The sequence below is a fragment of the Vicugna pacos genome, chromosome 7, assembly GCF_048564905.1.
Source record: "Vicugna pacos chromosome 7, VicPac4, whole genome shotgun sequence".
Classification (NCBI taxonomy): Eukaryota; Metazoa; Chordata; class Mammalia; order Artiodactyla; family Camelidae; genus Vicugna; species Vicugna pacos.
Window position 1 is genome coordinate 74,168,095 of NC_132993.1, and position 26,614 is coordinate 74,194,708.

The window sequence follows — 26,614 nt, forward strand, 5'->3', positions numbered from 1 at the left end:
ATCTTGCCATTTGCAACAACATGAATGGAACTTGAGGGCATTATATCAGGTGAACTAAGTCAGAGAAAAGACAAATACCTTATAATCTCACTTTGTATGTAGAATCTAAAAACAAAAAACCCAACTCATAGATAGAACAGATTGGTGCTTGCCAGAGGAGGTGGTGGAGGTGGTGGTGGTAGTGGTGGTGGTGCCCAAATTGGGTGAGGGGGTGTGGGTCAAAAGGTACAAACTTCCAGTTATAAAATAAGTAAGTCATGGGATAGAATGTACAGTATGTTTGTTATAGTTAATAATACTGTATTTTATATTTGAAGGTTCCTAAGAGTAAACCTTAGAAGTTCTCACTACAAGAAAAAAAAATTTCTGTAACTATGTATTATGATGAATGTTAACTAAACTTACTGTGGTGATCATTTCACAATATATGCAAATATTGAATCACTATGTTGTATACCTGAAAATAATACAATGTTAGATGTCAATTATGTCTCAATTTAAAAATTAATTAATTAAAAAATAATTTTCTATACATTAAAAATTCTTCACTACTATTAAGGAAATGATATATTTCTGAAGTATAAAAACCTTAACTTTGAAATTAATATTGCATTTATGAAAAAAAACAGAACTATTTTTCAATTAAAGTTTAAAGAAAAATGTATAGCCTACTAAACTTTATGAAATAATAAAGGTGCCTCAATTTGGATAAAATTATAGACAGTAATAATAAACATTCTATTCTATATTATAAAATATAAGGCTACACTAAGCACAGGTCATAATAGGCTTTAATTATACTTAGGGAAAACAGAGATGGCAATTTATGAGGCGTAGTTGCACAATGATCCCTGTGTTAATGAAGGAAATAAGAATGGGGTCATGTATATGAATCTTAAAAATCTGAAACTATTATTTGCCTAATAAAGGAAATACACTGTGTCAAAAATTCATGGATAAATATTAAAATATTTTAACACATTGAGACCAGCATTTGGGTGACAAATCTCTCATTTGTGACACCAAGAAATTTCAACAAGAGAGGAGGGTATAGTTAAGGGGCAGGGTACATGCTTGGTATGCACGAGGTCCTGGGTTCGATCCCCAGTAACTCCATTAAAATAAATAAATAAACTTAATTACCCCAAAAAAATTTTAAAAAAAGAAAAGAAATTTCAAACAAATAGTCTCAGAAACTGCCAAACCCATGTAAAAGGGAAAAGGGAAAAGAAGGTTATAAATTTTGCAACTAATTTCCTCATTTTACTTCAGTTATTGAGGCTAAGTTGGTTTATCATGCAATAGTTATCTTAGGTTCAGTGATAAAGATGTAAAGACATTTTACCAAAAAATAGTCTAATACCTTCAAGAATAACATGATTATATGGAGTAAATAAGAGAACTACTTAATAAAGAGGCAGAAATGAGAACACTAGGAATACAGTATTTTTGTCAGATCAAAAGTCTGAAAAAGATCTTTCAGGGCAAAAATGACATTGAACTAAAAGAAGCACCAACAGGACTTAACTCTGGTCCCCTAATTCTACTTATTTAAAAAACATGTACAAAATAACGACAAAGTTTTTTATCATCATGGCTAAGAACAGAATTAAATTCATGTAGAATCAACTTAGAATTACTTTGGCTGGGGTGGAAGAGAAGAAGAGACAGAAAAATGCAGTTAATTTTTAAAGTAATTAATACTTGAAATAATATTGAATTATATAACTTTTGGTGTGAGATCTACCTTCATAACTATATTTTATTTGGAATATTATTCAATCTGCATTGGAATCATTAAATATCATTAAATAGATTCAAACAGGAAGAAGAAAAGGAGTTAAAAGATCAAGGTTAAATAAAAATAATAACTGTAATGAATATTCTCATAGAATATGTTAGCTAAAGATGACAAAAAGCTAAATACTACATCTTGGTAGAAGTGAAAGTTTTCTAAAATTAATAGGCAAAGAACACCTACCACTCCATCAGCAATTTTCTGGGCCCCATGAATTTCATATTGTTGTAGCTGTTTTTCAAACAATTGGGCGATCGCTCTATGAACAAGCTCATATTGCTCCTATTAGGGAAATGAAATGATAAAGAAGGGAAAGGCATTAAAAACTAGGAAGGCATTTATAAAAATATAGTTTATAAAGTTAAACAAAAAATTATACCTTAGTTTGTACTGCAGAATGCCTTTGTGTTCTCATTTCTTGTATTAAATTAAAAACATTAAATTCCTCTGGTATTTTCTAAAATAAAGAATTTAATATATGAACTCTGGACAACTGTTCAGAGAAATAGTAAAACAGTCTTCAACTTTTATACAGACCTTACATACACGCTAGATAACTAAAAACATTTACTGAGCACTACCTACCATGTATCAGACACTGTGTTTGGCAGCATGGGTACAGAGCTCATCTTGACTCTAGAAGTCAGGCTAGCAAGCCAGATATATGAACAAAATAAATGTCCAGCCAAGGTATGATTGCAGTACAGTGGGAATAAAATGAAAATAAGTAACTCTGATTGGTGTGTGAGTGAAAAATGAAGAAAACACACATACGCATGGCAGATTAAATGTATAATCTATGTGAGGAATTGAGAAGCTTGATATAGATAAAGGAGAGTTATTCAAAGGGAGAGAAAAGATAAGACTACTTGGGATCAGGCTGTAAACATAACAGAGTTTGAACTCATTCTGTAGGCTAGTGTTTCCTAGGTTGGGTACATAAGGATCAGTTACATAAAAATACAGATCCTTCAGCTACATCTCTGGAGATTGACTGTGAAACATCCTAGGCAATTCGTTTGTACACCTGGAATCAGAATGACTGCAACAGGCAACCCTGACATGAACAATCTGCTATTCAGGTAACTTTTGCAGCAGGAAAGATGACAGAGTGAAAAGTGGAGAAACTGGTAACAGTAGTCTTAAAAAAAGAAGGGTAGAAACAGATTGGAGGCAGATTTCTGAGGCAGAACTATTAGAACCTGGTGATCCACAAGAATATTTTGGAGTGATAAAGAAGATAGAAGAATTAAGCATGATTTCCAGGTTCACTGCTTGGGAGTCTTTATATGTATCCAAAGATTTTTTACATCAGGTCCTAACCTAAGGCTTAAGATTATATTTACGTTAAGTCAAACTCAATTAAATGGGGACTATGTACAAAATACACAATTTTTGAAATGACCAGATGTTTGCTGGCAGTCATTCGTCTAAATGCCTCTTCCTACCTCAATTTTAATCTTTGATTTTTACTTTAAAATGTGTTAGATCTAGTGAAATTTTTTTCATTTAAAAATTTGAGTATTAAGAGATGATCAGTTTTGTGGGTATAAGAAAATTTAACAGAGGGCTTTTTGAAAGACTGTTTAAAATTTAAATATTCCCTAAGCAAAAGTGAAAAATAGAAAGAAGGCAAGGGGAAAAAGAAAACAGAATAGAAAGAAGAGAAAAAGATATTAGTATTTTATTAATCCTATTTTATATAAGATATAGATTGACATATTCATAGTAACTATAAAGCCATGAAGAGTAACAGCTTCTCCATAATGCACAGAAAATAACATACTATAGACGAAGCTAATGAAACAAATCTGCAATCAATGAGGAGACTTGTGTTTTTCAAATTTGTAATGAGGGCTGTATCTTTATATCCTCCATAGTGTCAAACTCATTTTCTTGGGAATAGCAATGGTAGCAACAATAGTAACAGCAATAGTAATAAGAAATAACACTAAACTGAGCACCTGTTACATGCCACACATAGTTGTAAAGAACTTCTATAAAAGTTTCTTAAGAACTTACGTAATTCTTTTAAGTTATTAACATTATGATCCCCATTTTCAGATGAAGAAATTGAGGCACAATGAAATTAAGTAATTCTACCAATATCCCACAGCTAGTAAATGACAGAGCCAGAATTTTAATCTGGAAAGTTTGGCCCCCGTCATCATTCTTAACTACTGTACTATATATAATATTTCCAGATAGGCATAAATACTTACTGAATCGATTATACTTATACCTAGAATAAATATAAAAGGCAGCAAGGGTGCTAAATTTGGAAAAGTCAATGCAGAGCTTACATCCTGAATGTAGGTATTAATTCACATAGGACACTTGGATGACAACATGTTTACCCTGCTGCCCCATGTATTACCTGTAGGTAATATGCATCATTTGCACCTTTCACTACCTTTATCTCTTACATAGCAAAGCTACTTCTAAAAAAGTAACATGAAAACAAAGCATATGCTATAATTTACTACTATTAATCATTAAGTTTGAAACCCATAATAGATCAACAGGATATAATGCCCCATGAAAATTATTCTTACCCCAGCTTTTAGTAAATTCCACGTATAATCTATGGCACAAATGGCACCTGTTCTTCCACAGCCGGCACTGTGGATATAAAATTTGAAAAAACAATTTGATTTGATTTTGACATGTTGGTATTCAGAAACAAAAAATCATTTAATAAACTTGACAGAATTCTACTTATTTAGTAAACAAAGTACAACTCAAAGTGTATGCATGGCAAACATCCTTAACATTAGGATTTATATCTTTTTAAAATTTAATTTAAAGAACTTCCAAGAGTAAGTGACTCACAGAATACCTAGAAGCTTTCACTTTGGAGGTCTAATTCTACCTCAGAAAACCTTGTCTAGCTAACAAAGAATCTTGCAGAGAATAAATTTATTCTATTCCGTGGTGCTTTAGAGCAGAGGAGGAAAGTACCATCATTTCCATCTGGAAAAGGTACAGAAAAGACAGTGAATGCTATAAGCCCTAGAAACTGGTTTGAACACCAGCAGTGATTTCACTAAAGAAACAAAGGCCACTAATGCTCTCTAATCTCTGAAGAACTAACAGAACCTGGAAAATGTAAAGCAAATACCATAGGTTTATTATTTAAAGACAATACACAAACTTGAAAGCAACTGATTCTCAACTAGAGGGAGACATGTGCACCTCAGCATTGAGAACCACTGCGTAAGTAAAGATGTTACTGACATTACCGTAATGATTTAGGCAGAAAAAAAGTTGGGCAGCACTGTAAGATGCATATTTTGAAACGTTCAGAAGTATCAGTAGTTAGTTAAACATGTAAGAATTCCAGATAAAGGACAACTTAGTATAGATTTGAAAGAGCTCTTAACAATAAACATCAATAATATTTTTAACCATTGATACATTTGTCAATTCCAGACATCAAAACATTTCCAGAATTTTTGGGTTCAGAGTTAACTAGGGCTAAATGATATACTTAAAACTTGATGTTTAAAACTGTCATATTACAAAGACAACCAGATCAATGAAACACAATTGAAAATTCAGAAACAGATCTGAGTATATGTATTTATTACTTCACAGTGGAATCTCTAATCAAAGGGGAAGGACTGGACTATTCCATAAATGGTACAGGGAAAGTTAGAACAAAAACTAGTCTTACCTTTTATCTCAATCATAAAGAAATTGTGGGGGGGTGGGTATAGCTCAATGGTAGAATGCATGCTAAGCATGCATGAGGTCCTGGGTTCAATCCCCAGAACCTCCATTAAAAATAAAAAATAAAATAAAAAGTTAAAAAACTTTTTAAAAATTTAAAAACTGCAGATGGATGAAAAATACAATGTTAAAAAATCCTATAAAAGTGTACTTTTAAGTATTACTGTGTTGGGGAAGAACTTTCTAAGCATATCTCAATGCAAAGAAATCATAAATTAAGACATTCACAACTTTGACTACACAACAATTTAAAACCATTTATGTATGGCAAAAAACAGACAGAATAAAAACCATGAAAAACCATGGTACTTACAACATGACTACAAGTTAACATCCTCAATATGTAAAGATGCATAGGAACTCATAGCATATAATTATTAAGAGATGAATGCCTGCTATAAAATAATTAGCAAAGTATTCAAACAAGCAACTCACAAAAGGATATAAACTACAAAGAAAAAAAGAGCTTGCCTGTCTCAACAACACTGAAACAAAATATAACAGTACTGGGAAGAGTATGGGGAATGGGCACTTGCACAAACAAACCAGCAGGGGTAGGTAGGCTTATAATAGCCTCAACTTTATGGATAACAAATTTATAAATACATATTAGAAACATGGAAAAGTTCATGTCCTTTGACTTAGAAATCCCACTTTCAGACATCTATTCTAATGAATTACAGATGTGCTCAAAGATTTCACCATAAAACCAGCCCATTAAATTATAAAATAACTGAAAACAAATGGGGTAATAAATGAAATGCCAAGGAATAGAGGTTAAATATAAAATACAGTGCAGTCATAATGTATTGCAGAAGAACATTTATATGATGTAGAAAGATGTACATAATATATCAAATGGGGAAATACTCTTTAAAAAATACTATACACATATTGAAAGGACATATACTAAAGTTTTAACAATGGTCATCTCTAGTGGGATTCTAAGTGACCCTTTCCTTTTATGTATGCGTTTTCTAGGTCACTACAGTTAACATACTATTTTGGTTGTTCAAAAATATTAAATGATCGATTTACTTTTTAAAGGAAAATCTTCCTATCATACTGGATTTATGAACTATACACATTAACTGAACAATACTGATAGAACAGGAAATAATTTCAACTAACTTGTAATAAAGTCAAGTCAAAGCAAACTGTTTACCTTTTAACTCTACAATTAAATAATCTTACTCTTTTTAAACAGTAAACTACTTACTTAAAAAGTCAACTAACCACTGAATTAACTACAGAAAATTATTTTTTCATTAAGCAGGTTGTTAATTGTTTCCTACATCTCCATCAGCAAGTCACTTTTCTGGCTCATAAAGGAAAAGCAGCCCTTTCACTTCATTAATAGGCATCACAACCCAACCAACTGGCTAAGAAAACTATCTTTGGTGTTTTTTAACTACTTACATTTTTTAACTACTTAATTAACCAGTAAGTCTCTGAGTCTGAAAAATTTCATATATTTTTATAACAAATATGAATGCAGGTAAGTCACTCAAAAAGATAAATTTACTGCAGTTTTATGAAAAAAGTATTATGATTTTAAGTCTTTTAGAAGAACCTAACATAAAATAAAATTAAGAGAAGAAAAACTGCCTCAAGATTCAAATAGCTTTTACTACTTGGAAACCCATATAATGACCTATCTAATGAAATTCCAAAACTTAGTTTTCAAAATACCATACATTACCCATATTATAATGCTATCTATATTCCAAAGAATTTAAATATTTAAGAGGTCATTTTGTACCTGCAATGAATACAAATAGGCACATCTTCATGTTCTTGGTATTTCCTCATTAAGCTTATCATATCCAGAATAGAATCAAATGATGAGGGAACATCATGGTCTGGCCAGTTCACGTAATGAAACTGATATAGCCTACGAGATTCCTTCAAGAATAACAGAAATTCAACCATTATGAAAATACAGTTGCAAATTTTAAAGCATACAGAAAAGTTGCACATCTCACTTTACTGCCATTTCTATGATACGTATGTGGTGTTTAGCGGTGCCTTAAAAAAAAAATGACAGCCTACATTTACAGACTATCACATAACAAGTATTGATCTAAGGGGCTTCACCTGTAACAATTTATGTAATCCCATGTAACACCATGGGGAAGGCACTGTTAATATTATTCTCATTTTATGGGCAAGAAGATTGTGACAGAAAGAATAACTTGCATAATGTTTCACAACAAGTGACATGTGGTATCTGAACGTAAGCAGTCTTTACCTCCAAAACTTGCACTTTAACTATTACACTATATATACTATTTAATTGACCTACAGTATTAAACGAATGAGCAATATACCATAAGCACTGTGTTAGAATATACTGTAATAGGAAGACTAACAGAATGTTTAAACTGATAAAGAAAATTAGAAATGAACTTGTCCAAACCCAAACCTACTTGTCTTTATTTTAGATCAGTGGTTCAGTTCTTAAATTATGGTATGGGTTGCTACCCAAACCCCTACCCTTACGAGGCATCTATGAGTTTTACACTATTTTTATAATAATACTAAAGTGTTATTTGCCTTTTTCACTCTCATTCTCTCATGAGGGTACAGCAGAATCTTCTCAAGGCTGCATGACTTAGGATGATGTCATCACTCTGATAGCTAATGGAATGTATGATTGTGTATTCATGTTTTAAAAAAAGTCTCAGTTTTAATTTCAAATATAGTAAATATTGAAAGATAGAACCCATATAAACAAGAGCTCTTTGGAACCTTTAGTAGTTTTTAAGAATGTAAAAAAGTCCTGATATCAAAATGTTTTGAGAATGGCTATTCTGAGGTGTTTAACAGAAAGAGCACTGCTTGCAATTCTGGCAAAACTGTATTCAAATTCTACTTCTGCCATTTACTGAGTAACTTCAGGTAGACCATCTAACTTCTCAAAGATTCTTTATCTTCATCTATGGGCAGTGGACATAACAGTTATCTATCACTATGAAGTTATTAGGACGACTGAAATACCTGATACACTACTCAAATTCAGTAAGGTTCCTATCATTACTACTGTCTATTAAAAAATAGCAACCCAAGTATAATAACTGACTCAACTACAGGGAAGCAATTAGTAACGTCAGGGTTGCTACGAGTACTGGAACCATGTCTACTTGTAAACAGCAAAGCCTTAAGTATGTTTACAAATGCACTAGCTGGGGAAGAATATGCACTTCATGGCCAAGTTGAATTACTTACAGTGGTTTAAAAATTAAGATAATAAAAATAAAGGAATTGAGGAAGAAGTTGACAGACACTCTTCAATGTTCATCAGATTTTTCTTGATTCCTTCCTAGAGAAATTACATAGCTCTGAAACAAGGGCCTCAAGTGAAAACAGTTCATATACTTTAATGGATAAGCAATAAGCTCAAGATACTAAATAAAACATGATTTTCTTCTTCATTATTTTACATAACTAAAAAAATTAACAAATCTCCTTAACCATGTAGGATAAGACAGTATACTATTTATATATTTTCTCTTTAGAAGCTATCCTTAGAAACTATTTCTAAATGGAAAATACTTACATTTTGAAATTCAAGTAAGAGTGTCCTAATGAAGTAGTCTGTTCTTGCTTGTTCAGCTTCCTAAGTAAAGGGAAACACTTGTGAGTCAATGAGAACATTTAAACAAAGACATATACACACCAAAATAAACAATAATTGCATTTTAAGGTCCACAGTATAAAATTAACCATTGAAATTCCAGGTGTGCCCGGTAATTATAACAATCATTCTAAAAGTCATCGATTTGTTTAAGTTTTATTTAGAGGTTTTTTCTTAAAACACACACACACACACACACACACACACAGAATTGTTTGTTAACTAATTACTTAAATTATCATCTGGATGACTCTATCATCCAATAAAATGTTTGCAAAGTAACAACCATTCCCAGAATCATATAACAGAAATAACACCTACAAACAAAATGTCACTCCTTAGTACTTTATAAACATCTTCAACCATCTTATCTTTCCATAAAGCTTGATTTTCCCTACCTAACACTCAACTCTGAATTAACTGGATGCCACCTGGGGAAGGAAAAGGATGCACTTAGTAAATCTCAAATTATTATTCTGGTTGACGACAACATAATCACTTTAAGTTTCTTACTGTCCTTTATCAGTGTATTAGAATGAAGCCATTACATCAGTTTGTCACTAAGCAAACTATTCTTTTTGACTTTTTATGTAAAACTACAGATAGTCTAGGACAGTGATTGTCAAGAGCAATAGGGTATGCTGCTTTAGTAATAAAAAAAAATTCAATATTATGTAAATTAATGAGTATGGCTGTACTCCAATAAAACTTTACTCACAGGCAGTGGGCTAGATTGACTCATGGACAGGGTGTTTATATCTGGTCTAAGTGGTTGCATGCAGCAGCAGTGCTACTAGGCTCCTGCTAGTTAGTCCCCCACGTTTCGTCAACACCTTACCCTCCTCCTCATCCCCAAAACAAGAGAGCTCCTGATACTGTCCTGTCTCAGTCTCAAATTCTCTGACTGCCAAGTCAAGTCACTTACTATGGTTATTTTCACTTTCTCCTATTTATAAATTTGATTTTTGTTTATATCTATGATAACAAATCCTGAGTCGTCTGAAACAACCACAGGACATACAAATTACTTTCCATTTAGAAATCCTGAAAGAAAAGTTTTGCTTCTTCAGTATAGATCTATCCCAACGTTGACAAATCAAACCAGCTGTGACTAATCAAATCAAACCTCTTATCAAGAGGACTTTTATTAGCTTGTAATTCAATTGAAAAACCAACCCAAAAGAGTCAATTCATCTTTTTCCAAATTATAAACTATTTCTTACTTCCTCTATTCATTATAGTAAGTTGTTTATTATTCCTAATCCCCAACTGTTCAAAAATTTCAAGTTGTCTTGTTGACTATTAAGCACTGTATGTTGCTGCTTGAATTGTGGCATTCAGTACTGTAATCTTATTACATTTAAATTTATAATGTCTACACAACCACACTGCACAGAACTAGGTTTCCTGAACTGTCTAGGAACTTAAAATTGTTGAATAGTTTCTGTATTGGTGAGGGTGAAGGTGTTCCCCCGGAAGTATAATACAGTATGTATTGGTTTTTATTCTTTCCAACTAATATGAAATACAGTAAGACTTAAAATTTTTTAAATATTTAACCCACGAACAGTTAATTCTAACCAGAACTTCAGAGCACTAACTGCATATTAAATCAGGCAGTTTAACTATGAGTTACAGTTAACATTACAAAAATCACATTGCATTTATAAAGAAGACTATGTAACACAGTTTGAGTCCTTTTTACAACATAGAAAGCAGTAAATTTGGGGTATGCATCAGAGGAATTCAAAAGTCCTAAGTACAAATAAGTGATACAATTAGATTTCTTCAATTCACCAATGATGAGTAAAATCACAGAAATTGTACTTCATTTAACCATTGAAAACAACGGCAAAAACAAGCAATGCTGAGATGCGGAATGCAATGGTTAATTTTATATGTCAAGTTGGCTGGGCCATGGTATGATCAGATAATTGGTCATATATTATTCTTAGTTTTCTTGTGAGGGAGTTTTTCGGTGAGATTAACATTTAAATCAGTAGACTTTGAGTACAGCAGACTGCTCTGTCTATAAGGTGACTGGCTCTCATTCAACCAGGCCCTGAATAGAACAAAACCACCAGCCTCCTCCAAGTAAAAGAGAGTTCTCCAGGAGACTGCTTTCGTTTGTAACATTGGATCTTCTTGGTTCTACAGCAGCCTGTCTTTGGACTAGAGCTGAATATCAGTTTGCCTGGGTCTCCAGCCTGCCCACCTTCAGACCAGCACTGCTGTATCAGCTCTCTCGGTCTCTAGGCTGTTGGTCTTCAGCCTGAAACTGAAGCATCAGCTCCTCTTGGGTCTCCAGCTTGCCCACCCACCCCTGCAGATTTTGGACTTGCCAGCTTCCATAATCACGTGAGCCAATTCTTCATGGTAATTCTCTTTCTCTCTATATATACACATCCTATTGTTTCTGTTTCTCTGGAAAACCCTGACTCAGACTGGGAAGTTATTTAATTTTCACATATGCTTAATCATGGTCTTTTGAGCTGAGTAAAGACACCATTATGTATAGCCCAAAGCAAATTGCTGGTTCTATTCTAAAGTTCACTTACATTTTACTTCTTCTTGTTTCTCCTTCATTGTTTGCTTTTTTAAATTCATTTTCTCAGATTTGTGCTGCGTTAGTTTTAGAACTTGAATTTAATTCATTTCCACAGCTTATCAAATAGGTATATATTTTAAGTTTCTTATCAAATTTTTTGCCAAAAAGGATCAATCCCTACTTTTAGGATGGAAGTTCTCAAGCCCATCTTTGTATCTAATTATAATAATTCTGGAGAGAATAACACATTGAAAGATTAACATGATAAACTATACTTCAGTCATGGTCTTTCCCATTTATTGAATTTGAAGCTATTATTTCTATCACTTTTCAAACAGATCATTCAAAGCAGTTATTTGTTTATTATTATGATCAACTTATACACAATGACAGAATTAACATAAGGTACAAGGAAATTATATGTTTATGAAAAATCATTCTCAAAGCTTCTTAATTTAAAAGCAAACATTATTAATGCCTGTTTATACTGTAATTAAGTGTAGATTTACGTGAGACATTGAGTGCTTGGCTTATATAAAACCAGGTTCACACCATATTAAAATTTAATTATTCATCAGTCTAATATGCCCGTTTTCTGATTAAATAATATATATCAAAATAGGTACTTACACAAGAAATTTTAAATGGTGCAAATGTTATAGGGTCTTCTCCATACAAAGGCCAATAGCGCTCACATTTTTTCTGTTACCAAAAAAAAATAAGATAGTAAATAATTTATAATTTGTTTTATTTGAACTTTTACAAATAGTTTGTATTCAGCTTGTTCTTCCTTCCCAGAAAACAGAAAAACTGTCAAGAGTAGGCAAGGAGCTAGGAGCACTCAGACTTATCCCAACTCTTTTTAATTTTAACTTTAATTTTTTTAATTGAGTTACAGTCAGTTTACAATGTTGTGTCTGTCCAACTCTTTTTAAAGGTGAGCTACTGTGTCCTCTCCAAGATTAGTCAGAAGGACCTTATTAACATACGCATATAAGCTCATTGCTAACCTGCTTGGTCTACACAGTAGACTCCTAAGATCCTCCTCTAAAAGAGAAAAATTGCTTAAAAAAAAAGTGCCTCACACAAGGAGGTCCATTTAGTTTTTATGGTTGCCAGGCAAGTTTTAATGTTTGTAAAATGACAATCTCTGTAATACGTGGCTGAATTTTCATTAATTGTAAAATCTGTGCTATAATGGAATTATTACCTATAGGCTAGAATTAACTGACAATACTGCTCTCAGAGCAACAAAGTAGAACTGCTTTAGCTTAGATTATGTGCTACCAATATTTTAGAAGGCTTAAAGCCACAAACCTCATTTCCCAGTAGAAGTTATAAAAAATGATGAAAATAATTTAATTATTTTGAAGGGTTTTTTCCTTTGTCTTCTACCTAGTAAAGTTTTAACATCTTGAAACAGAAGACAAGTTTATAAGGAGATTAACTGAGTAAGAATTGAAAGCTTGTTGACTAACAAGCTCCTCAATCAGATAAGCAGTAACTGCATAAGGATTATATTAGTACTTAAATTTCAGGTGTGAACTAATTACAATTGATACCAAAAATTATGTGTTAAACATCATACATGCATAATCTATAATAATTTATCATTGGTCTTAGAGATGAGGAAGCTTAAGTTCAGAACGTAAGTTCACTGCACCATGGTCAAAATGCTAGTAAAGTTTAGGTTTATTTGATTTCATTACTTATGCTCTTTACATTAGGTCACATTCTAAGTCAAGATCTGAATCAGGGTTATAAAATAAATTCATAGCCCTACCGGCAACTTACTACTAACAAAATACTATGAATCAAAAAATCTTTAGCCTCAAAAAATTTTACACTCAATATAACTTAATTTTTCATCAAGCATTATTACTGATATTACAGTGTGAGCTATTAATAGAATGCAAAGAGAAACAAATCCTAAACCTTAGAAGTAACTAACAAACTTAGGAAGGTGAAATTTAAATTTCCTAATACAATTGACTAATAATAACAGTACTGAAATACATAGTGAAAATACTTAAACAGATAATCACTTAATTTCTCAGTCTGTATATTTTCTAATCTTAGATTGTTCATTTTATGTCTAATATTAGTAATACCTCCACTTTAAGTAAGTGATGTGGTTGGGAGGAATGACAAAAATTACTAGTAAAAATAAGATCTTCAAATGATTTACACATCATAACATCTCATATAACTGAAAGATGTACTATCTTGCTTTATGCAACATACCCTTTTCTGAAAATTTTAACAAGAATTTTACAGCTTCAAAATGATTCTCACTTTAACTAATGAATCACATTTGTATAATGAAACTTCGACAAATCATCACATAGTTTGTCACATTTATAGAAGACCGCAATTAAGTTTTATTTAATACTTATTCTCTGTAAATGCATTATCATCTTCAAAAATGAAGACTTAGGAATTGATGCTGCAAGAGATGACAATACTTTTGAAATGAATTTCACTTGTATAGAATTTGTAACTAATGTTAAAAATTTCAGATTAAGGAATTTTCTTCTCCTTACCTTGTAGATAGCATTATAAAAAGGTAGTGGTATTTGCAGACAGAGAAATTAAAATATTCAAGCTATAAACTGATGATAATTAATCAGAATTGTTTAATTCATTTTAATTGCTCAATCTTATTCAGTCCATAAATAGTATTCTACTTATAACACCATTAAATATTTGAAGAATACTAAGTAACAGTACAAAATCTATTATTTTAAGTATATCATAAAATGTACTTATAAAATATAAAAGGACAGTTTGTGTGCTTAGAGATTACTTTGTTCCTTTTGATGAAATAAAAGCAATAGCAGAACACAGAAAAGGAAAAGTAACTATTTTAACAACATGGGATCAGAATATAACAAAAGACTAGAAATATGTATCTTTAGAAATGAAGTGATAAAAAGAATACCACACAATTATTTTAAGTGTTACTAGGTGTACATACCCTTCCCATCTCAAATTCACGACAGGCCATTACAATGATCTAAAAAGAAGTAGGGTTGGCAGAATATATCAGTTAAACACAATTTTACTTTTTCAATAAAATATACATTTCAGAATTATTTTTTTATTCTGAGTAAAAGTATATCTGGCCCGTCCAAAAAAGGTAGGTTTAATATTAAAAGTATGAGTTAAAGAAATGATCAAAATCACACCTTCAGGGCTAACTATTAGCAACAAATTAAGTTGGCCTCAAATACCATGATATATTTGCTTGAATTAAATTTAATGACTCTTACAGATTTACTTCTGTCTTTTGAAATTGTATTAAAATAACACATTCAGGATATTTAACCAATAATATAGCACTATTAAATATTTTATATACATTTAACAATATTATCTAAAGATTGAATGCATTTAACTGTCTTTAAACATAAAAGTCATTACATGTGCTTCACCATCCCAACATTTTACAATGTAATGTTTCAAACATACAGCAAAGTTAAAATAATTTTACAGTAAACACTGTATAGCCACCATCTCTACTCTACCATCAACATGTCACAATACTTGTTTTATCACATAGCTATCCCTCTGTCCATCTACTAATCTGTCTTATTTGGTAATTGTCTTATTAATTACTGACTTGGGGTAAGATGTAAAGTATTATTATCACACCCTATTCTTAAAATATTTCAACAAGTTTCTCAAAATTTAATTAGACATCAGTTTCTGTCTTTTTAGTAAACATTAGTTATAATCAAAATATCATTATGGCTAAAAAGTCGTGTTATTACATGTAATACTTACTACAACATTGTACTCCCATATCATCCTCCAAAAATCTATTACTGTATTTGCTAAAGGTCCTTGGGTTGCCACATATGCTTTTGGCCCATAAACACCCTAAAATGATTAAGAGTAAATTTCATATTTATTATGATTACCAAAAATGTTTCCTTAACTAAATTTTAAGGTTTCAAATTTTATTAGTAATAGTGCTGTTTTCATCTAAACAATTTCCAAATAACTTTTCTTTCATTGTACATAAAAGCATAACAACATATTCATTTCACTTTAGCTTTTGGTGACACGTTATTACTTTCGTGTATTTATTAGACATGGTACACAGAATTCATAATTAAACCTCCTTATGCTAATTTTAAAATTACTATTTACCTAGAAATTAAAAACAAAACCCCTAATATCCCATCAACAAAGCTAGCTCTAGTAGAAAGTTAAAAGTATGTGTTGATTCTAAAAGATAATACTAAAACTAGCTAACAGTTCTCCCTTAGCTAGATTCTTATATAGCTGCCTTTATTTATTCAACTTAAAAGTTTATAAAGCACCTACTGTATACATTTCCAATGGTAAACCCAAGAATATACCAAACAAGATAGTGTCCTAAAATACTAAAATACTAATTCAGCACACAATTGAATCATACAGTCAGTCAGTGTTATTAAGTGCAAATAAAAACTAGAACTTTCAACAAATGTCCTCATAAAAGAGCATAAGCATTAATTACATCTGAAAGAACGAGCTACCTACATATTAGTTTTTGTTTAACCTATTAGTTTTGGGTTTTGCCATAACTGTTGTAAAACTGACTTTTTTGGAAAAAGTTTTTATTTGAAACCATGACTATTCAATGTTGACATAGTATTAATTTTACCACATAATTTTTACCACCATAATAATTTTCTTAATAAAATATTTTATTAAAATATGTATAAATACCATATATAATATAACTGAAATTATACTGTCATATAATTAGGAAGATTCACACAAAATAACTAATGGAACAAAACAGTCTTTTATTTACTCAAGTAGCAGTTTGAATCTGTCTATTGATAACTGTAAAAACATGACTGCTTTTGATCGAGTATTCAAAAAAGTTATCTATAAAGACTATATTTAATGTTGCATTTCGGCTGTCACTTGAAATGCAGGGACAGTTGCCAAAAGTTTTTAATCTAAGTTTATATTCTAAAATTTAAAATCAGTATTACTAAGTAATTATGGCCCTGGTAATTTATTCTAAGAAATTACTCAAAAGAATAGCAACATTCACTGCAATATTATCATCAAGAAAAATTGTTAACAACCTATATAGTTCAACAACAGGAATGACCATGTGCTTTTGTATACACAAACTCAAAGGGAGAAAAGAGAAGATTAAGCAACCTGTAAAGTGTTTGTAAGACTTCAATGTAAAAGAAGAAACAAAAATAGAATACTGAATCTCCACTGTCATAAAACTAAGCAAAACTCTTTATATTTATGAATAAGGAAGCTAGAAGGATAGCACACAATATGTCATGGCTGTGATTTTATTTTAACTTCTTTTGCTGTTGGCATCATGTTAGGCACTTTAAAGTTTTCTTAATAAAACTAGTATGTAGGAAGACATTAACTATGACAAAGAAATACTATTTAAAGTTAATACATACCTTAATAAAATTTGCATTGATATAGTCTGAATCTTGAGAAGGAGTCTTTAAAGTCAACTTAACTCGGCTGTGGTCAACTATAAGGGGAAAAAAAGGATTTCATAAGTTATGTCCTGTTGGCAGACAGATTTTTTCTAATGAACCGTAACTAAAATTAAATAAATAACTAAAAGTATTTACTTGAAAAAACAGTTAATGAAAATTGACTCCAGATACCAACAGGGTAATCTCTAAAATCATATTGACAGGAAGTAAGTCTAATGATTATAAAGCTGTGTTTTAAAGCTGGAATCAGAATACTCTCAGGAGCTCTTTTAAAGTACAAATTCCTGGGCATTATCCTTGATTTATTATACAAGAGTCTGGGGTTCACGTCTCTGCAGTTTTTAACAAGCAAAGCAAGTAGTGAACACTAGCCACTGATACACAAGCTCATTTGCCAAAGTTCTTATTAGGAAATCTAACTTTCATATTTCACAAGATATTATAAAAATTAAGTAAACTATGACAAATAAATGAATTTACATAATGTGTAAATAGTGCTCAATACTTGCACTTGGCCAATAATATTTATTATTAGGTAATGTCCAGTATGTTAAAAAAAACTTTATAAGAAAGTCCTAAAGCATAAATTTTATTAATTTTATAAAATTATGTAGTTTTATTTTTAAAATAAAAATAATACTAATATGATTTTTTTAAATTAGATCTTAAAGAAATATAAAATGAAAAGCAATCATCTCCTGTCCTTGAACACCAGGGCTCTCTCTCCCAATAAAGACAGTATTAAAGTTCTTTTTTCCTTCCAAAAGTAATTTTCATGAATATACCTATATACTTTGAAAAAGTACAGAAACACAATCATAGTATACATGGTGTTCTGTACCTTATTACTTTTCAGTTAGTTATATATCCTGGAACTCTTCCCAGAGCAAAAATAGATCATCTTACTTTTTTTAATGTTACGTGGAATCTATTATATGAATGTTTCATTATTTATTTAACTAGATACACTATTGATGGGCCATTTTTTCCTGCTAGACATACTACTTGAACACTGCAGTACTTATATCTGTTAACCAGCATTACTAGAAAGTTAAGTTCCTAACAGAGGAATTGCTACTTGCTTTGTAAAGAGTATATACCAATTTTTACAATGCAACTGTTAATAGTAAAAGTAACTGGTTGTTAATCATACTTTTTAATAGCTGACAATCTAAAAAATAAAAAAATCAGACTTGCATTTTTGAATTATGCAAATGGTTGCATCTTTTCATATATAGTTAATTTCTTTTACCAAAACCACTTGTTTATATCCTTTGAACATCATTTCCACATGTCCGTGTTTTTCTCCTGATTTAATAAAATCTATGCGCAGAGAAAAATCAGCCCTTGGTCAGAGGTAAGTGCAAAGAGGTTTTTTAAAAACTTTTCATTTAAAACTAATTTTAGATTTACGGAAAAATTGAAAAAATAGTATAGAGAATTCTCATACATCCTTCACTCTGCTTCCCTTAATGTTAACATCTTACATAACCATAGCTCAATTATCAACACAAGAAAACTAACATTGTTATAATGCTATGAATTAAACAGACTGTATACAAATTTTACCAGTTTAAAAAAATATATTTTTTCTCTTTCCAGAATGCCACATTATACTTGGTTACTATTTCTCCTAAGTCTCTTCCAATATATAAAAGTTCCTCTGACTGATTTTTTTCTTGTGATTGGAATGAGGTTATGCATTTTGCCACAAACACCTGAGAACAATGATATGTCCTTCTCAGAAGACAAACCAAGGAGTTCATGATGTGAATATGCCATATTACTTGCGAGGTTAACCTTGGTCCCTTGGTTAATGAGTTGTCAGCTGGTGTCTCCACTGGAAAGTTACTATCTTTCTCTTTGTAGTTAATAAATATTTTGTGGGGGGCATACTTTGAGCCTACAAAATCTTAAGTAGTAGGATTATCTAATATTCATGGGTGTCTAGATTAGACAGGGCCATAAACATGTAACATGTCAGTATCATATTTTGTTCCTTTCTAATGCAAGGATAATGTCTACTAAAAGCAATTAAAATTCAAAAAGAGATACACAAATGGTAACAGATACTAATCAACTTCTTAGCAAACTCTTTAAAAGGACAACTAATGAATAAGTAATTCATCTGCCAATGACCCGATTTTTATACATTAGTACTAAGGCCCAGTTCTGCTTGTTTTATTTATTTATTTTTGGTGAAATCTTCTTTGAAAATTCGTAGGAAGATATATAACAAAGACATACTAGCTTACAATTAAAATTATTTATTTCCTTACCACGTTTCCAGGAAAGAGAATGCTTACATATTTATTAATACTGTTTCTTATTTCACTCCATCCTTCATGTCTTTTTTTTTAAGCCATTTGGGATAAGGGATATACATATTAAAAAATGCTATGCTTGGATGGATAAGAATAGAATAATTCAGTAATTAGGATAATGATAGTTAAGAAACTATATGAAGCTTCCTCTCACCACGTTTGCAGTAATGAGGGGTCCCCGTTAATTACCGTAATTCATGTGGCATATCAGCCTATATGCAAAGTAACTCAAAGGCAGAGACTTCGTACAATAGTTGGTTTACCATTGGATCCTTAGTAAACATTTCTGGGGATTCTGAATCCACATGAGAACTGTGGCTCCCAAATAATAGTCTAGCCTGGTGCCAGGCTGCTATATGCAAGCTGGGAAGTTTTTTTTTTTTTTTTTCAATTTTCTGTGATGGAAAATTTTATGCATACACAAAAATATAAATAGCTTAATGAATCCCCATATATCCATTACTCAAGTTCAATAATCATCACATTTTGCCAATCTTATTTCATCTATTGCTAATTATACAGCAGCTGAGGGCTGGGGGGAAGCAAATTAAAACGCAAGAATTCTGAGTCCAATATTCTGCAGTAAGTTTGATTCAGTAAATTCAAGATAGGACATAGCAATGGCTCGTTTTTAAAAAACTCTAAACCACAGGCAAATTTTGTAGTCACTGCTCTATACTATATAATGATAGTACATTATTGAGCATTTAAAAATCAGTATTATGCTGCATATATAACAAGTCATGCAAATTTTAATATCCTTCATTGGTGCTCCTAATTAAGCATAACATGAACAGAAATAATTTAAAGAATATTAAAGAAATGAAAACAAACATTCCTCTCCATGATTTTGCTGACTGCCGCTACAATCTCCCAAGAGTCCAACTCCAAGTAGGTAAAATCAATATTCATTAGAAGAGGCTCAGGTTAAAGCAGCAACTTTTTTTTTCTTGAACAAACATCAACAATCTATTGCAACAACAAGAATATATATAAACACTGTCACCTCCAGGAAAGACAACTATTGTCTAAATCCTAGGTCTGAGAAATAAAAAGATCCCATAATTAATATTGGAATAGGCAGAGTACCCTGTTCCATCACTTCTAAAGGCTAGCCAACCCAATTTTAGCCCTCTCAACAGAAAAAAAGCCAGTTCATCCTTAACATGGAGTATCTAGGAATTTCTTAATTCTGGGATTGTCCTCACTGTTCTAGCAAGATCTGCAAAATAGCTTGAGAAAAACCTAAGTGATCTTTGAACAGTGATGAAACCACTTTTTATGGATCAAAAGCAAGGATGTCTGCTCTTGCCACTGCAACATTATACTAAAGGTTCTAGCCAGTGCAATAAGGCAAAATAGACATTTAGACTGAAAGAGAAGTAGTAAAACTATCATTATTTGCAAATAACAAGATTCTGATATGTAAAAAATCCTAAAGGCTACACATACACACACAAATACTAAATACTAAAATAAACAAGTTTAGGAATTTCAGTGGATTAAAAAAATCTGTATGCAAATATAGATTGTGTTTCTATATACTAGTAATAAAGAACTTGAAAATAAAATTAAAATAATTCTATTCACAATAGCATAAAGAATTTTTTTTAAAGAAGAAATACAAGACTTGTATACTGAAAACCATAAAACACTGCTGAGTGAAATTAAAGAAGATCCAAATAAATGTAGGGAGAAGAGCCATGTTCACAGGTTGGAAGAGTTCATAGGTTGTTTAAGATGGCAATTGTCCCTAAATTGATCCAAAGATCCAACACAATTCTTATCAAAATTCCAGTAGAAGTTTTTGCAGAAACTGACAAGCTGATCCTATAATTGATATGGAAATGCAAAGGACTCAAAAGAACCAAATCAATTTTTAAAAATAAGAACACAATTAGAAGACTTACTACTTCTTACTTTTAAAACTTACTATAAAGCTACAGTAATCATGACAGTGGGATATTGGCTTAATAATAAGTCAATGAAATAGAATTAAGAGTCCAGAAATAAACCCTTACATTTATGGTCAAATGATTTCAAACAAAGGTATCAAGGCAATTCAATGGAGAAAGGATAATCTTTTCAAAAACTGATGCTCGAACAATGCTATACACACAAAAATTATTTTAGACCCTAACCTACACTGTGGTAAAAATTAACTCAAAATGGATTATAGACTTAAATGTAGGAACTAAAACTATAAAACTTCTAGGACTAAAATGAGAAAATATAGGAGAAAATCTTTGTAAACTTGGATTAGGCAAAGGGTTCTTGGACTAAACATCAAAAGCATGATCCATAAAACTGATAAACTAGACTTCTTCAAAATTAAAAGCTTGCACAACTTTAAAAGATACCATTAAGAAAATGAAAAGATAAACCACAAACTGGGGAAAAAATGTGCATCATAAGATCTCAAAAAAAGACTTGTATCTCAGATATATAAAAAACGTTTACAACTCAATAGGATAAAAATATCAATTTTAAAAAACTACAAATGATTTGAAAAGATTTTTCACCAAAGAAGACATACAAGTGACTAACAGAACAGGAAAAGATGTTCAACATCATTAGTCATTAGGGAAATGCAAATTAGAACCACAAGGAGATACCTCTAGATACACCCACTAGAATAATTATAATAAAAAAGACTGTCAATAACAGGTGTTGGTAAGGATGTGGAGAAATTTCAACCCTCGTACGCTGCTGGTGGGAAAGTAAAATGTTACACAGATACTTTGAAAAACAGTTTAGTGGTCCCTTAAAAAGTTAAACAGAAGCTTCCACAGACCCAGAAAATATAGATCTAAGAGAAATGAAACCTTATGTCCATACAAAGATTTGTACGGAAATGTTTATAGCAGCATTATCCATACAATGGAATATTACTGAACAACAAAGAGGAATGAATTACTGATGTATAACACGGATGAATTCAAAAACATGTTAAGTGCAAAAAAGCAGGCACAAAAGACTACATGTTATATGATTTTATTTACATGAAATTTCCTAGAAAGGAAAATCTAGAGACAGAAAGCAGATTAGTGGTTGCCCAGGACTGAAGATTATAACTATCTTTTCAGTGTGATGTAAATATTCTGAAACTGTATTGTGTTGATGATTATATAGTTCTACACACTTACTTAAAAATCACTGAATTGTACACTTAACATGGGTAAGTTTTTCCTTCTTAAAAATTAAAAAAATTTAATACAATTTTAAAGATTACTTTTCATTTACAGTTATTACAAAATATTGGCTATACTCCCTATGTTGTATAATACATCCTTAAGGCTCTCTTACACCCAATAGTTTGTGGCTTCCCACTTCCCCCACCCCTATCTTGCCCCCCAAAACTAGTAACCAGTAGTTTGTTCTTTGCACCTGTAAGTCTGCCTCTTTTTTATTATGTTCACTGGTTTGCTGCATTTTTTAGATTCTGCATATAAGTGATATTATACGAATACATTCAGATTTGTCTTTGTTTGACTTACTTAGCATAATGCACTCTAAGTCCATCCATGTTGTTGCAAAATTCCATTCTTTTTTAAGGCTGAATAGTATCCTATTGTGTATGTGTATATATGTATACACACATTCACACACCCCATATCTTCTTTATCCATTAATCTGCTGATGAACACTTAAGGTTGTTTCCATATCTTGGCAATTGTAAATAATGCTCCTATGAACACTGGGGTATATGTATCTTTTCAAATTTGTGTTTTTGGTTTTTTTTGGATATACACCCAGGAGTGGAACTGCTGGGTCATATGGTAGTTCTATATTTAGGTTCTTGAGAAACCTCCATACTGTTTTCCACAATGGCTGCACCAATTTATATTCCCACCAATAATATACAAGGTTCCCTTTTCTTAAAATGAGTAAATTTTATGCTATGTAAATTATACCTCAATAAAGCTGTTTTTTAAAAATAGAACATCTGCAAGAGCTGGACATGCTAAATATTCAAAGGAAGTTGACAACATATTATTCTTATGACAGTAAGTAAACATATCTCAAAAACTATTACTTTCAGTACAATTTTCCAAATTAAAATAACTAGAAATTTATTGGAAACTGACTCATTAAATCTTAAATAACTTAAAGGGAAAAAGGCACTGCTACTCTGCCTATAGCACAGTGATTAAGAGCTCAGGCTCTAGGGCAAGATTTCTCAACCTCAGCACTATTGATATTATGACGTTGGATAATTCTTTGCTTTGGGAGGCGGTAGCCCCATATCAGAGGATGCAGTAGCATCCCTGGTCTCCACCCTCTAGATGCCAGTAGCAGCCTGCTCACTCCACATCCTGATTGTGACAACCAAAACATCTCCACACATCGCTAAATGTCCCTTCAGGAGCAAGATCACCCTAGTTGAGAACTAATGCTCTGGATACAAAAGTTGCCTAGGTTTAAATTCTCATCCACCCTATTAGCTATGTGACAAGGTATTTAACCTCTCTATTTCTCTATGTCTTATATATAAGAATATAATTATATATTATTATTAGAACATAATGCTAACAGTCTAAGGCATGCCATCAGAGATACATATTTAGACTGCTGAGGACACCAGACACACAGGCATGAATCATCTTATGGTTCATTTTAATGCATAATTAATCAATTAGCATTCTTATTGTGAATAGACAATAAATGAGTTAATATTTTTAGCATTTTACAAAATATATTCAATTATATTTATTGAATTATCTATCTGTATTATTTTAACAAAATAACTTCTTCGAACAGAGTCCACAAAAGGTATTTTACTTGGATTTTTCAGTATTTAAAAGTAAGTTAGCATCAAGGTAACTGTGATGCTTAAAGAAAAAAAATTAAACAATAAAACCAACTAGAGCAACAAAAGGAAAAGCAAGCACAATCAGAAATTATTATCTTGTAGTGTACCTTGAAAGAGAGATTAATGACTACCTCCTTAACAAACTCATTAGGAAGTCTATGCTATAAAACTGCTAATTAGCATTTCCATTTGTTCCATTAAGGGTATTTCAAACTTACATGGCAGTATGTCCTTGTATCTGTTCTTTTTAACATTTTCTTCTTTTTCTCCAGTGGCTGTGGGATAAATCTTTTCTGTTCTATATTTGGTAGACAATCTTCTTAATCGCTTAAAATACAAAAAAAAAAAGAAAAGAAAAGAAAAGAAAATTGAAGTTTAGAAAAACATTAATATTTTAAAATTTTAATGAAAAATTTAACGATAAATAGCTCTTTATTGAATTTTGCTGATCCCAATTTCTCACAATTCATTTTCCTGTTTTTCTAAGTTCACAATATCTCCCTACCCCCTAATCACTGACTCTAAGGATAATTTCTTTTTTAGCATAAGTGCAAGCTTAAGATTAATATTCCAAATAGCAGTGAAAGAAAGGGGACGTTAGGATAGAAGTAGTTGTATTTAAAGAAAACATTAATAAGTTAAGTCAGAATATTTAACTCAGGGTCTCAAAAACCAAATTTTAAAATCATGCCTAAAAGATTATGTACAAGCTTCTTTATGCCTTTTCTCAGTAAACCTTGAGCACCCATGATGTGCCAGGCTCCTTCCAAGATATAAGCTTATAATTACTTACAAGACACTGCAAAACAAAGTTCTTTCATATTGAACTGGAAATGTCCAACAAAGACCAATTCTGCTTATTCACTGCATTACAGAAGTGGTTTGTGAGTTAGTGACAAATTCTTACCACATATGGCAGTAGGGATGTTCTTTGGGCTGGAATATTTCTGCATGTCAGTAATACACTTCCTGCTTTCAGAAGCACTGAAAGTCAGCATTGTGAATTGTTTAAATTTACCACTCAACTACATTGCTGAAATTTAATTTCAAAGGAGCCTACTTTCTTCCAGGCTTAAAGACATATTGAAAGCATTCGGGTTTTACTATTCAACAAATTATTAATACAAATGAAGTCTGGTAACATTTAACTTTTCATCATTTTATTTTTCCTCCTTATGATGCTGATAATTAAGCAATTAAGAATTTTATGTTTATATTTTTTAAAATTCAGTTAAAACTTTAATTCAAGATTCTTAACTTTTTCTGGTTATGACATACTTTAACACAGAGCACTTGAAATAAACTTAAAATAAGCCCTTACATCTAGAATAGTGAGTTTTTTTGTTTTCTCTGAAAAACAACTAAACTTTATCATGATCTTAGAGACCTAAAACAGGAATATACATTTTTTAAGATGAAAAGATTTATTAGAATCTTGTTCTGCATTGGCACGATGCCAAAGCAAAATTCTCCACATTTATGAAATTATTTCTTGTGGTAATAAAGTTCTCAAAGTATGTAAGTGTACTAGGGTAAAAAAAAAAAATGTATTTAGAAAGTAAATGGGCTATTGATGAGGGTGTGGGAAAACCAGAACCTTGATGCAATGCTGGTAGAAAAGAACATTAGCACAACCCCTAAGGAGGGTAATTTGGCAATGACAAATACACATAACCCCTTAACCCAGGAACTGCACTTCTACAAATTTCTTCTCTAGATAAATGGCACACATTGATGAAATGATGTACACACAGAGTTATTTATCACAGAACTGTTTATAACAGCAAAAGACTGCAAACAACTGGAAAAGACTTATTAGTAGAGGATTGGCTAAGTAGATTTGTTTCATTCATACAGTCAAATATGATATGGCTGAAAACAAATGAGGAAGCTCTTGATATACAGTGATATGGAAAGATCTTGAAAATATATATTAAGGGTAAAAAAGCAGGGAACACAACAGTGTATGTAACACACTACTGTTGGTGTTAGAAAGAAAAAAATATATTTGTGTTTGCTTGTACATGTACATGAAATATCTCTGAAAGACAAACTATTAACAAAGGTTGTTGTCTGTGGGGAAGAGAATGGGTAGCTGTAGAAAATGGATGGGAAGGAAACATTACTATGCGTCCTTTCATACCTTTTGGATTACATGAATGTATTACCTATTCAAAACTTAGCTGTTAAGAAAAAGTAAAAGTAGAAAAGACTGTTCATGATTTCATTATTCCACATTAGCAAGATCCTCCCAGTTACTTACATATATATCCTGCTTATTT

The 26,614-nt window shown here is 31.4% G+C and overlaps 1 protein-coding gene across 1 annotated transcript in view; it reads right to left on the reverse strand.

Annotated features, from left to right (window-relative positions):
• PTPN12 (protein tyrosine phosphatase non-receptor type 12) overlaps positions 1–26,614 on the reverse strand; it is a 78,720-nt gene that overhangs the window by 21,746 nt on the left and 30,360 nt on the right. The window contains exons 2-11 of the mRNA XM_006198487.3: positions 24,551–24,659; positions 17,151–17,227; positions 15,502–15,597; positions 14,693–14,731; positions 12,346–12,417; positions 9,090–9,149; positions 7,293–7,435; positions 4,354–4,420; positions 2,178–2,255; positions 1,982–2,080 (exon numbers count right to left, since the gene is read on the reverse strand). Coding sequence (XP_006198549.2) covers positions 1,982–2,080; positions 2,178–2,255; positions 4,354–4,420; positions 7,293–7,435; positions 9,090–9,149; positions 12,346–12,417; positions 14,693–14,731; positions 15,502–15,597; positions 17,151–17,227; positions 24,551–24,659 — 840 coding nt within the window. The remainder of the gene's footprint in view (positions 1–1,981; positions 2,081–2,177; positions 2,256–4,353; positions 4,421–7,292; positions 7,436–9,089; positions 9,150–12,345; positions 12,418–14,692; positions 14,732–15,501; positions 15,598–17,150; positions 17,228–24,550; positions 24,660–26,614) is intronic.